Source organism: Ixodes scapularis, unplaced genomic scaffold (genome assembly GCF_016920785.2).
Source record: "Ixodes scapularis isolate PalLabHiFi unplaced genomic scaffold, ASM1692078v2 ptg003730l_1__unscaffolded, whole genome shotgun sequence".
Classification (NCBI taxonomy): Eukaryota; Metazoa; Arthropoda; class Arachnida; order Ixodida; family Ixodidae; genus Ixodes; species Ixodes scapularis.
The window spans coordinates 20910-34597 of NW_024610351.1; the positions used below are offsets into that span (position 1 = coordinate 20910).

General features: G+C 44.2%; 1 protein-coding gene across 1 annotated transcript; it reads left to right on the top strand.

Annotated features, from left to right (window-relative positions):
- On the top strand, positions 1-13381 carry LOC120838579 (multiple epidermal growth factor-like domains protein 6). The gene is made up of 9 exons (XM_040208566.1): positions 1-28; positions 153-278; positions 4502-4636; positions 4765-4887; positions 5606-5740; positions 7913-8110; positions 9044-9169; positions 12656-12781; positions 13248-13381. Exons 1-9 carry the CDS (start codon positions 1-3, stop codon positions 13379-13381), a joined length of 1131 nt encoding a protein of 376 aa, XP_040064500.1.
- Positions 13382-13688: the final 307 nt, after the last annotated feature.

Sequence of the window (13688 nt, forward strand, 5' to 3'; positions counted from 1 at the left end):
ATGCAGCCACCTAGGTTCTTGAACTCAGGTCCCGTCCTACCGGCAAAGAGGTAGAGGGGCCGTGACGTATCGGAGTATCATAGACACCTTCATAAGTAAACTCCTGATTAAAATATCTACAATACGTTACCGCTTGCTTTACTCTGTTTCAGACATCAATGAGTGCAGACATAAAAATGGAGGCTGTCAGCATCAGTGCTTCAACACGCTAGGATCGCACGTGTGCATATGCTCCGAAGGATATGAGGTAGATCCCGCAGACAAAAAGAAGTGCAGAGGTAAACAGTGCGCAATAATCATATTTCTATTTTTTTTTCTCTAATGAATTTTCCATTTTACGGCCGTCTAACTTTATCCGATGACCTACCCTGTTAATCAATTAGAGTGCACGGAACTTGAAGCTTAAAGCGCACTCCGCTTGTTCTCAAGATTGCCATTCTACGCAGACCTTAGTCTTTATTGCACCGGCTTTTCTTTGCTTTTACCCTTTCCCTCACTTCACAATGTTCCGCCCCGCGAATCAACGAACGGTCGTGTATAAAACATTTCTTTAAGATTTAGTTTATTGGCTGTATGCGACCGTTCTTTACATAAGACCGTGGTGACAGTCCCAGTGCCTTCCAAAGGCAGCATACATCATTTGTTCTAGACGTCAGAGGATGCTCGTACAACAATGGAAAGGGTCCGTGTCAGGAACAGTGTACTGCTCTGCCTGGCAACAAACAAAAGTGTTCTTGTTCAAGCCCCGGACTCAAGCTCGCCGAAAACGGGGCGTCGTGTGTCGGTGAGCTCTAATAAATACAGCAGCCCTCGTATTAAAATCATCCTGTGGGTGTCTGAGAACTCACCTTTCTCCAGCCCTGGCATAGTTTTATAGCGTGACTAATGTTTTTTTTCGCTCCAAATTGTAGATATTGACGAATGCAGTGATGGCAACTTCGGATGTTCCCATGTTTGTGAAAACGTTCATGGTTCTGCGTACTGCTTATGCCCGTCAGGACTGAATTTAGCCGATGATAACAAGACTTGTATTGGTTAGTATTACACACTTACGTTTCAAAGAAAGGTTCTTACCTGTACGATGTTCTACACATTCCTTAAAGGACGCTGAACTGTACACCAAATGTTTGGTCAGCTGAATGCAAAGTGTTCCCGTAGTACCCAAGTTCACTGAAGTAATAAAGAGTGATACAGTTATACATGTTAAGCAATAATGCAAAGTACTACCACATTTTTCACTGATATCAGAGATAGGTTCGGATGAAATTGCCGGCCTTCTGCATTTTATTTCTTTTCCTCCCAATCATATCAAACTTTAAAATAGTTGGCTTATTGTTTAAACCGTGATGTTCTTGTGATTGGCCGGAAAATAACTTTCTTGGTCTCGTCAGTACCCTTCAAAAACATTTGCTGGATTTTGGCTGCCTGATGGGAGCAGATGCTGTATACGGAAAATGTATTGTAGATTATATAAAGCAGGAGTGGCTAAACTGCTGCTGGCGAGCTTCATGCGGTTCTTCGGGGGCCTATGTCTGGCTTGCTACTCGCTCATAACCTCCCCCCTCCCCCCCCCCCCTTTAAAAAAATTAAAATGAAGTATAGAAAGAAAATGTACGTGCATTGGGCACATGGCTTTATGAGTTGTATTCGCCATGGCCACCAATTGAGAGGAAAAGCAATTTTAAGAAGTGCCACTTCCCCTTTTTTATTATTGCTCTTCATTTAACATGGTTCCTTGAATGACGTTTTGAATATGTCCGTCTGACCACCTCTTATCTATATACTGATAGCCATAGATCGTTCGAAAAGACAGCCTTTTTTTCAGATATGTATTATTTTCGTGGTTACGTGTAATGACGAGACCCTCCGAATTACAGTTTGCGTTGCTTGTAGCAACGCAAACTGTAAACCTTGGTATGAGCATTCTGTTGATAGTCGTTGTGTGTTCGCGTTTTCTCAGATGCGAAGGTGACACAGAGACCCTCAAATCCCTGCAACGTTAACAACGGAGGCTGTTCCCACAACTGCGCATGGAATGGTCGCAAAGTTATATGTTCTTGTCCTTCAGGATTCTATCACTACAAAAAAATATGCTTAGGTAAGCAGAGTAAACTAGAATAAAAAAAATAAGGCAGTATTGTAACACAGAATGTGTGATATGGTTGGGTTCTAACCGTTTCCGGCTCTCACTCCAGCGACGGAAAAGAATAACGCGAGTGCCAATCATACGATGATGCAGCTCTCGTCTCCTCACTGGATCTACACGAGTGCCAGCCGAACGTCTTGCTCGACTAGAGTGTATCCGAGTTACTCCCGCGGCTCGCATCACGTGATCGAACATAGAGTAGCGCATGCCACGCGCTGTATACTCCAGCACGGACTAAACGAGCAAGCTCCGGGATTTTGCTAAGCGCGCGCTCTCTTTGGCGCGTGGTCGGCTTGCCACAACTGGCCAAACGCAACGTATGACGTCTCAAGCGGAATTAACTCTGCCTTCATCCACGTAAATGAGAGCGATGTCATACTATCGACTTTGACGGCGGTTGTGAACGTGATGAGCCCAAGCTCGCACCGTGCATTTTTGCGCGCGCACACCATCCAACTTACCTTCGCAGCTGGTGATAAGTAGCCAGGATCACAACTGGTGACGTCACGGCGATACAAAGAGCTCAGTTGTAGAACTCCCGCAGAGGGCGCTACTCCGCTCACCCCGTCAATCGTCCGCTTGGGAGACAGGGGTGGGCAACCTACGTGTTTACGTTTCGGTGCCGAAATGGCCGATCAAAGCCAAAATTGAACAGTAGCAGGGAACGCTACCGTATACGATGCTCTGGCTACTGCGAGAAGGCGCCACCTGTTCATTGAACGAATACGTGCAGCCTTGGAGTTGGCTGAGTGGTCGCTGCGGGATACATGGCGGCGACGCGATGGCGTTTTGTTTCGTTCTTGAATACTGAGCGGGGCCAGTTTTTGTATGCAGGCTTTAATGGGCAGCTTCCGCAGTTTCCCAATCAGTATTATTTATGGTATACGTTGAGGCAGCCCCAGAAAGGGTGTAAGCTGGTTGACTGTTATTGCCCTTTAGAAGAGGTGAATTTACACCCTTACAGCATGCGCTGCCACTCTTTAAAAGGGTAAAACCTTCGAACCAAATGTATGCTCTGTTGCCTCTTAATGGAAGTAAAATTACGCCCTTAAAGGCTATTGCACCCCATTAGGGATAAGGTTGTCCCCCAAGGAGCATAGGTGCACCCTGACATAGGGTGTAAAAATTGCTCCCAAGCGGAAAGGGTAACTTTGTTAACGTTTCGAGATGAACCCCAGGGACAAGCAAGTTACTCTAAAAGTTGTGACAACTGTAACCTTTTTTTTAAGAGTGCACCTCGTATTCAGCAAATGCAAAAACAGAAAACAAATATTAATTTTGACTATTTAGAAATAATATGCATGGAAATGAACGCGACCGATTAATCGACTCAAGGGTGGGGATTAATCGGGTTAAAACTTTTAATCGACGCCCAGAGCCCTAGAGGTAATCTAGTAAGGTTAAGCGAATCCTAGTCATGACGTCAAGAACAGGAACCGTACGAGGGCGCAACCCAAACATCTCTGCCCCTGTAGCGCTGTTCACGAGAAAGCCGCAGGGCGGCGCAACGCTTTCGTCTTCTCCGTTCACTTGTGCTATCCCTCGTCACCGGAGCTCTGGTCCCGGAGTGGCCGCAAGCCGGCGCTGCGGTCGCATCTTGCTCGACACTGCATCAGATTCTATGTTACCGCTGCCTCTGCCACGACAGTGGGGGAGTGGTTCGAATTTGTGCCGGCTGATCTCCTAAAGTTCTAAAGATTTCACAATGCAGCCACCTAGGTTCTTGAACTCAGGTCCCGTCCTACCGGCAAAGAGGTAGAGGGGCCGTGACGTATCGAAGTATCATAGACACCTTCATAAGTAAACTCCCTAATAAAATATCTACAATACGTCACCGCTTGCTTTACTCTGTTTCAGACATCAATGAGTGCAGAAACAAAAATGGAGGCTGTCAGCATCAGTGCTTCAACACGCTAGGATCGCACGTGTGCATATGCTCCGAAGGATATGAGGTAGATCCCGCAGACAAAAAGAAGTGCAGAGGTAAACAGTGCGCAGTAATCATATTTCTATTTTTTTTTTCTCTAATAAGTTTGCCATTTTACGGACGTCTAACTTTATCCGATGACCTACCCTGTTAATCAAGTAGAGTGCACGGAACTTGAAGCTTAAAGCGCACTCCGCTTGTTCTCAAGATTGCCATTCTACGCAGACCTTAGTCTTTATTGCACCGGCTTTTCTTTGCTTTTACCCTTTCCCTCACTTCACAATGTTCCGCCCCGCGAATCAACGGACGGTCGTGTATAAAACATTTCTTTAAGATTTAGTTTATCGGCTGTATGCGACCATTCTTTACATAAGACCGTGGTGACAGTCCCAGTGCCTTCCAAATGCAGCATACATCATTTGTTCTAGACGTCAGAGGATGTTCGTACAACAATGGAAAGGGTCCGTGTCAGGAACAGTGTACTCCTCTGCCTGGCAAAAAACAAAAGTGTTCTTGTTCAAGCCCCGGACTCAAGCTCGCCGAAAACGGGGCGTCGTGTGTCGGTGAGCTCTAATAAATACAGCAGCCCTCGTATTAAAATCATCCTGTGGGTGTCTGAAAACTCACCTTTCTCCAGCCCTGGCATAGTTTTGTAGCGTGACTAATGTTTTTTTTTCGCTCCAAATTGTAGATATTGACGAATGCAGTGATGGCAACTTCGGATGTTCCCATGTTTGTGAAAACGTTCATGGTTCTGCGTACTGCTTATGCCCGTCAGGACTGAATTTAGCCGATGATAACAAGACTTGTATTGGTTAGTATTACACACTTTCGTTTCAAAGAAAGGTTCTTACCTGTACGATGTTTTACACATTCTTTAAAGGACGCTGAACTGTACACCAAATGTTTGGTCAGCTGAATGCAAAGTGTTCCCGTAGCACCCAAGTTCACTGAAGTAATAAAGAGTGATACAGTTATGCATGTTTTAGAATACAATCTGCCCGAGCAGAGTCATGGGCGACAGACAATGCTTGCTGAATCATGATAGTGGAAAGCCCGTTTTTTTTTTTTTTGTTATAAGCTTCGTAAAGTTCGTTTTACCTCTTACATTAACAGACCTGAGTAGCAGACAATGCCTGCGTGATCGTGATAGCGAAAATCCCAGGTTTTATTTAGAACTCCTCATCAGCGCCATAAACATTGTTTTGCCTCCTGCCTTATCCAACTTACTGATGTCATAGAATGGTTGCATGATAATAATAGCTTAAACGCCAATATTTAGTTAGCACTAACCGCCAACGCCGTAAACCTTTTTGTTTGCGTTCAGATAGAGAAAATAAACAGAGAATATATTACCGCCCCTGTCGAGGCGTCCTAATTATGTCACTGAAATTCGGAAGGGGTTAAAAACATAATTTTAATGCAAAACCTTAACAAAATATTTCGGTAGCGTTAGTTTGAAACGGAGCCGCTAAAAAAGTGTCCAATGTGTATTCTGACAGTAACTCGTGAGGACTATCGATTCCTTACAGCTTTAAATGGGTGCTCGGGCAACGATGGCAAAGGTCCATGTCAGGAGCGTTGCACTCCTTCACCTAACAATGGATACAGCTGCTCTTGCATAAGTCCCGGGACAGAGCTCTCGACCGACGGGGTTTCGTGCGACAGTGAGTGAAGCATGCTTCCAGATCCTTCCCCTTAAAGTCGCATTTCTGCAGCAACGGATACTCTTTGAACATGGTAACCCAGGACCCAAGGAAAAACGGGACGAACAACACAAAACTCCATGCACAGCTGAAGTTGTATTAAGCCGAATCATCCTTAAATGGGCCCATGATCGCACACCAAATAAAACAAAAATAAAGACGATCCAAGGCTTCTAAGTACCAGAAGAAGGAACAAAGCCGCCTTTTGAGGATGACTTGGCCTTTTAAAATTTCAGCTCTGTTATAGAGTGCAGCTCTTAGGCGCCCGTTTCCGAAATGTGCGGCGTCGGCGTCGGCGTAACCGCGCGTTGAATTATGGGACGTTTCTCTGCTAAATTTAGCGGAAAAAGTTTTCCGCTAAGTTAACCGGGACAATTTCCCGCTAAATTTAGTGGGAAAATTTTATCGCTAAATTTAGCCAAAAAATATTTCCGCTATATTTAGCGGAGAAATTTTTCCGCTAAATCTAGCGGAGGAAATGTTTCTGCTAGATTTCGCGGGAAATTTTCCTGCTAAATTTAGCGGAAAAATTTATCCGCTATATTTAACAAAAAAATTTTCTCGCTAACTTTATCGGGCTAAGTGTTTTCGCTAAATATAGCGGGGAAAATTAGGTCACGTGACCTGAGCACCAATTCAGTTTCCCCGCTAACTTTAGCGGGGAAAAGGACGCCACGGCCTCGTGTCACGTCACCCATGAACAAATTCAGCGGCAGGAGGAGAGGAGGACGCCCGAAATCAAACTTTCAGCCGTGATATTTGTAAAACTACAGATGATATTGAAAAAAAAAATAAAACCTGACAATTCAGGGACACAGACTGAGCTGAAAACAGTCGTAATCCCAAATGCGGTAAATAATGACCAGAGTTGCCCTTTAAAGGGCAACTCTGGTCATATCAGTGCGCCATATTTTTACCGGACGACGCGGAAACCTCCTTCACCTACGGGGGCGACCCGCGGTGTCGAAAGCGCTCGATATGAGACGTCTTTGGTCCTGGTAAGAGCCGCCAAAAACTTTGTTCCTCGTCAGAGCCGCCAAAAACTTAATTTTTGTCGAAATACAAACTATAAGTGGCGCCGAGCCGTTTCAATTATTTATAAAAGTGGGTTTTGTTCGGAGTTTTAGATCAGAAAAGAAACAAATGCAGTTTATAAAGCACGGAAACAAGAAATGACCCGTTGATATACCCGCCACCAAGCGGTGGAAAAGGCGCCGCATACTATAAAGGTATAGTGGTATCACGCACCGACGACCGGCGAGCGTAGCAAGGTACGCGGCGGCGCTGAAGTCGAGGATTCGACCGGTTCCGAGCGTTCCGAAGGCCTTCGGCGAGCAGCTTTGGTTTGCGGTTTGGCCCTTCGGCGGCATGGCAGCGCGAAGTGGCTCCCGTTCTGAACTGATTTTTACGCCGTGTTTGCTGTCGTTTGTGGCCAATGAAGTGTCATGCCGAATTAGTGTTTAATCGCGCAACAAATGCAATGCGAGCCGCCCTGCAGCTGCCCGCTTCATACAGCCTAGCCAGAACATGCTTTAGAGGCGCCCTCTCGAGCCATCGATACGGAGTGCGGCAGCCGTGAGCGCTCGCTGAGCTCACTACCCCTTCTCTAGTTCAGTGCCACTCAAGCGACCAAAGACGTCATGAAGGAGGTTTATTTGTTCATGTTTTTGACATTTTAGTTTGCCTACAACTTTTAAAATAAAGCTAAATTCAAGAAACGAAAAGTTTCATTAAGTTACTACGTTCATTGCGCTCAGGTTCTGTGCAAATTAGAAACAAGTAAAAGAAGTCCTTGCAGGGCCCCTTTAAGGGGAAGCGAAGTGTAGCAGGTGTTCGGAATCATTAGAAATATATGGCTGGCCAACTCGCACTTGGAAATGTAGGCTGCTCAATATAGATTCATATCGTTTTCTTCTTTTTTGCTACTGCCCCTTGACAGCAGATATCAGGAAACTGCTGGTTGTGCCATGAGTGCAACGCTCCACTCAAGAGAGAGAGAGAAAATTGTCGGTATCATTGGATAAACAGTCGCCGTGCCCAAGGCCCAAGCCCAAGGCTCGTGGTAAGAAAACGTGCCAGCGCGTGTTTTCCGTCTACTGGCTGTCTTCATTTTTATTTTCAATTCTTTTCCAGAGTTGTCTGTTGTACCCGAGGACACGTATGAGTATATCTGGCCGTCAAACTCAACTGGCTTTTCAAACAGCAGCGATGGGATTGATGACATCGAGGGTTCTGGGATGGAGGAGGAGACACCGTCCGGAAGCAAAGACGCGGATCGCGTCACGCCGGAATGTCCGATAGGATTTGCTCCAGTCAACGGCACATGCGAAGGTATTATAACCAAACTAATACGCAGTGCCAAATAGGTAATTTTAATGGAATTTAGCCAGATAAAAACTCGTACAATTCGCAGTGTAATTAAGTAATTCATTACTTATAATCAGGGGTGTGTGGAGATTGCTCAGAATGGTATAGCGCCGCGGCATTGCTAGCTTCAGCGCTGTAAAGAAAGCCAGTGTGTAGTGGTTGTCTTAAACACGTCGAAGACTATGATGATGCATCGGTATTTAATTCAAAGCACTATTTCCACAGCCCTACTTAAGTTTATTTTATTTATTGCAAAGACAATTGCATGACGTTAAAACTAAGCTCACTTTTCAATAAGCCAATCTGACCTTTCCTAATAAAATAAGTCTTAGAGTGCGGAAAAACGTTTATTTGGTGTGGAAAAACAATGCAGCATGCACAGCACTTTAATGACTTAAGTCATCGAAATTCAATGGTGGTGTTTGATGAAAATTAAGAGTATTCAAATCCATTTTGGCAGGACCTATCCTTAAATTGTGTCCACATGTCAGTCGGGTATGTGAAATCTCATCTTATATGCTGCGGAGCCCTTTCTCAGGATATCCCTTCGTTTTCAAAAAGAGTATCACCAGCCGATTTTTGGACAAAAATTGTTCTAGCCAGGAGCTTGTGTTCCTTCTAGGAATAAGTATTAAGAGTCGTTCCTCTTCGTTTCAGCATTGGTGTGAAAAAAAAAACGGATGCCGCTTAATGGTCGACTTCGTAGCAACTCCACATTTCTTAACGTTTATGATAAACTTGAATATAAAGCTATTTTCATACCAGTGCCTTAAAAAAAATTAAAATTAAGACGACAGCAGAAGCATCCTACAACGCTTCACCCTCATATATTCACCAGTGTCGAACATACATTGACGTGTTTCAAGCTCCTGCCTTCTTGCGTTGCGAACATCACAGATATCAACGAATGCTCCTCCGGGACCAGCAACTTGTGTGCCCACATCTGCAACAACACCATTGGAAGTTTTCGCTGTAGCTGCAGGGAAGGATACACGTTGAGCGAGACTGGGACCGGCTGTGAAGGCAAGTAAATAGCACAGTTGTTCATCACTTTTGAAAGTTTACAAGTTCCAAATCATTTCTAGGACTCCCTTTGGCCACCTTAAAATGGTGGCATTGCGACGACCTTCTGCTGTCTTTTGACATCAGTACCCTATTCAAGCTACTTCATTCATTGCACCTTAAAACAAAGCACTGGCCCGGAATATAGAAATATATTTTACATTATAGTATCAATATCTATGTATTGAAGTTTTTTACGCTATTTTTAAATCATCGTGCTTTTGTTCTTTGTACATGGCAAGTTTCCATGAAACCGAGCATCCACGTATGCTGCCATCGACTGTCTTTGACCGGTTAGGACCAAGGGAACATTTATAATGTGTTCTCGGCACCTATTGTGAACCAGAACACAAATTAGTTGTTAGGAGACTCTAAAATATACTGCAGTAAACAATGGTACTCGATGTCGCCGTCATTCTAACCATATTCGCTTGCCTCTACTTTCATAATATCAAGTAAACTTATTGAAAATGAGATTCGGATTGCGAGAGCCGATCTTTGTTTCATTTCAAATTTTAAGTTTTTTTTTCCTTTGCTTTTATATAAGACATCGATGAGTGCTCCTCGCATTCGACTCATCCCTGCTCGAATATCTGCAAAAATACCCAAGGTAGCTACTACTGCGCATGCTTCCAGGGATACAAACTGGACGGAACTAGAAGAAATTGCGTAGGTGAGTTGAACTTTCTCCAAAGTTCTAGGAAACACCACAGTTATCCCGAACGTGTAATCACAAATATGTCTGAATTTTTTGCGCTGGACCGAAATATTCCTATCGAAACTCAGTGGTATAAAATATCACCAAAAGGGGGGGGGGGGGGGGGGGGTACTTTATTTTGAGTACACATCTCGGTCTTCCGCGATAAAGTGTAAGGGTAAACTACGACAGCAATCCGCCAATGTCGTCCTCTTGCTAAATACAGCTACATACATTTGCATTTGCCTATGCACGAGTGTGTTTTGATTTCTTAAAACCGCTTAAGAGACTATAGCACAGTGGCACCATCTATCGAGTGGCCGTAGAACGCTTCTGTCTTAATTGTATATGTTGTTTTTTTTCTTGTTTTTTTTGTGCGTATTTTTTTACCGTGGGCCTGACATAATTCTTACAATATTATAAGCGACTATTTCAAACAGAGTGCGTAAAGTTGATCTCGGTGGTTACGAAAGATCATGACATGTTCGGCACAGTAAACCTGTATCAAAGAAAATACATCGAGAAAGAGATAACGAAAGACTTTTTCTTGCCTCCCGCAATGCACAGATATTGACGAGTGCTCGATGGGCCGGCATGGCTGCGGGGATGTATGCGAAAACGTTGACGGAAGTTACAGGTGCAAGTGTCATCCAGGACGGATTTCGCTCGGTGGAGGGCGTTGTCAAGGTACCATCCATTTCATGCGCAATAGACGGTTTGTGTTCATTGGGGACGCAGATATGTTTCTAAGATATCTGTCCCGCTTTGAAAGAACATAATTTGAGATTAAGTAGATACGAAACCTTTCACATCCATAGTCACAGGGTCTACCGCAAAAACTGTAGGCATATTACTCGTATTTTATGCAGGCCTGTAAGCCTGCATATAGTAAATAAAAGATAGTTCACCAACTTTTTTTAAAGCCGATATTACGTTACAAAGGAACAAAATAATAACTGAGACATTGGTAGATTGCGGTATTTTTAACGCGAAAGCATAACTATCCCATGGAGCGAAGCCAGCGGTGTCTGTAACCGCAAAAAACGAGCCATAAACTCTTATTTTCCCATTGGCTGAGCGAAACGGACCCTAAAATCCCATTGGCTGCGACGCGTCATAGTACCAAGGAACGCCACCCCACAGAAAAGCCCTCTCCTGGCGCTGCGGCTCGCGCGCCGGTAAAAGAGAGGGTGGCGCGCGTGCGACCGCCACTCTCTCCCCCCTCTAGGGTCACGTGTCACGCGTGGTAGGAGGGGGAGGGGTAGCGGGATTTTCCCTCTCCCTCTTCCTGTGCACTACTGTATCACGAGTTCTGCAGCGCTGCTTGTGGAGCACTAACAATCAGAGCTGTACGCAGCTCTTACAAGCACGCAGCAAGATGCTTGTAGGGATACTTTCGCACTCCTACATGTAAGCAGTCTTAAGTGTCATCCTCTAAGTTTTATACCTACATTTGGACGAAGTTGCATTGCAGAAGAAAAACTGTAGTGGAAACATTTTCTTGAATTATTCGAGAAACAAACATTTACAGACATTGCTCGAGGTAAATCATGATTAATGTGCTGAACCTCAAGGCGAGATTATATTGGTTTTCATTAAATATTTAATTTTTTTATGGAAAGTAGCGCAACAGTGGGAGGTACTAAAAAATGTGCAGCGGTTCTGTCACGAATGTGCAATTTAGGTTGTTTTTTTCCTAAAACTTACCTAAACTATTTGTTAAAAAAAATTAATTGGTTTCAGTGATTATGCGGCAATTTATTAACACCAATACCTCTACGTTTCGGTACTCATCTTGGCATCGTGCAGAAAATGTCATGGTAACTAAGAAAACCCGATTTCTCCTCGCTTTTTCCTCACACCGTTAGCAATTGGCAACGATCGCGTAACTACAATAAAAATGTAACCCCGGTACTTTGTGCAGTTAGATTTATGAACACTTTTGCGAACACCAACTCAACTCGCACCTACCTAGATTTACATAATGTCCCTGCTCTTAAACTCTAATGCAGAAGACGTCTTAGTAACACACTCCCCTCTGCAATGCCCTCGGGTCCTGCGGGTTGTGAAATAAATAATCGCTCACAGTTTCTGGCTTCAGTCATATTCGGAGTCAAAAACGGCGTGCTATGTGCATCTCCATGTTCAATTCTTCCTCTTTCTTCGAAGACTGTCAAAAAAACACGTTCAAGGATCCAAAGGGAGAGGCTTGCGTACGATGCCCACCCAATACCCACACGATTGCTTCAAGAGCCGCGTCTGTCGACGACTGCGTGTGCGACGGCGGCTTCCGGAAATCATCGAACAGTGGACAAGGCTGCGAAGGTAACCTACTTCGCCTCGTTCTCTGTTCAGCAATGCACATCACTACAATTAGTTTCCCCGTAACTTGGTAAAGAGCAAACGTTAAGGCCCTCTCAAGCCAATCAGGGCGACGGAAGCAAAGCACGTTTCATCACTTCCCTTAGGTATAGGGAGAGAGCGCAGCCCGTGCAGTCGGATAATAAGGGAACATTTATAATGTGTTCTCGGCACCTATTGTGAACCAGAACACAAATTAGTTGTTAGGAGACTCTAAAATATACTGCAGTAAACAATGGTACTCGATGTCGCCGTCATTCTAACCATATTCGCTTGCCTCTACTTTCATAATATCAAGTAAACTTATTGAAAATGAGATTCGGATTGCGAGAGCCGATCTTTGTTTCATTTCAAATTTTAAGTTTTTTTTTCCTTTGCTTTTATATAAGACATCGACGAGTGCTCCTCGCATTCGACTCATCCCTGCTCGAACATCTGCAAAAATACCCAAGGTAGCTACTACTGCGCATGCTTCCAGGGATACAAACTGGACGGAACTAGAAGAAATTGCGTAGGTGAGTTGAACTTTCTCCAAAGTTCTAGGAAACACCACAGTTATCCCGAACGTGTAATCACAAATATGTCTGAATTTTTTGCGCTGGACCGAAATATTCCTATCGAAACTCAGTGGTATAAAATATCACCAAAAGGCGGGGGGGGGGGGGGGGGGGGGGTACTTTATTTTGAGTACACATCTCGGTCTTCCGCGATAAAGTGTAAGGGTAAACTACGACAGCAATCCGCCAATGTCGTCCTCTTGCTAAATACAGCTACATACATTTGCATTTGCCTATGCACGAGTGTGTTTTGATTTCTTAAAACCGCTTAAGAGACTAGCACAGTGGCACCATCTATCGAGTGGCCGTAGAACGCTTCTGTCTTAAGTGTATATGTTTTTTTTTTCTTGTTTTTTTTGTGCGTATTTTTTTACCGTGGGCCTGACATAATTCTTACAATATTATAAGCGACTATTTCAAACAGAGTGCGTAAAGTTGATCTCGGTGGTTACGAAAGATCATGACATGTTCGGCACAGTAAACCTGTATCAAAGAAAATACATCGAGAAAGAGATAACGAAAGACTTTTTCTTGCCTCCCGCAATGCACAGATATTGACGAGTGCTCGATGGGCCGGCATGGCTGCGGGGATGTATGCGAAAACGTTGACGGAAGTTACAGGTGCAAGTGTCATCCAGGACGGATTTCGCTCGGTGGAGGGCGTTGTCAAGGTACCATCCATTTCATGCGCAATTAAACTCAGACGGTTTGTGTTCATTGGGGACGCAGATATGTTTCTAAGATATCTGTCCCGCTTTGAAAGAACATAATTTGAGATTAAGTAGATACGAAATCTTTTACATCCATAGTCACAGGGTCTACCGCAAAAACTGTAGGCATATTACTCGTATTTTATGCAGGCCTG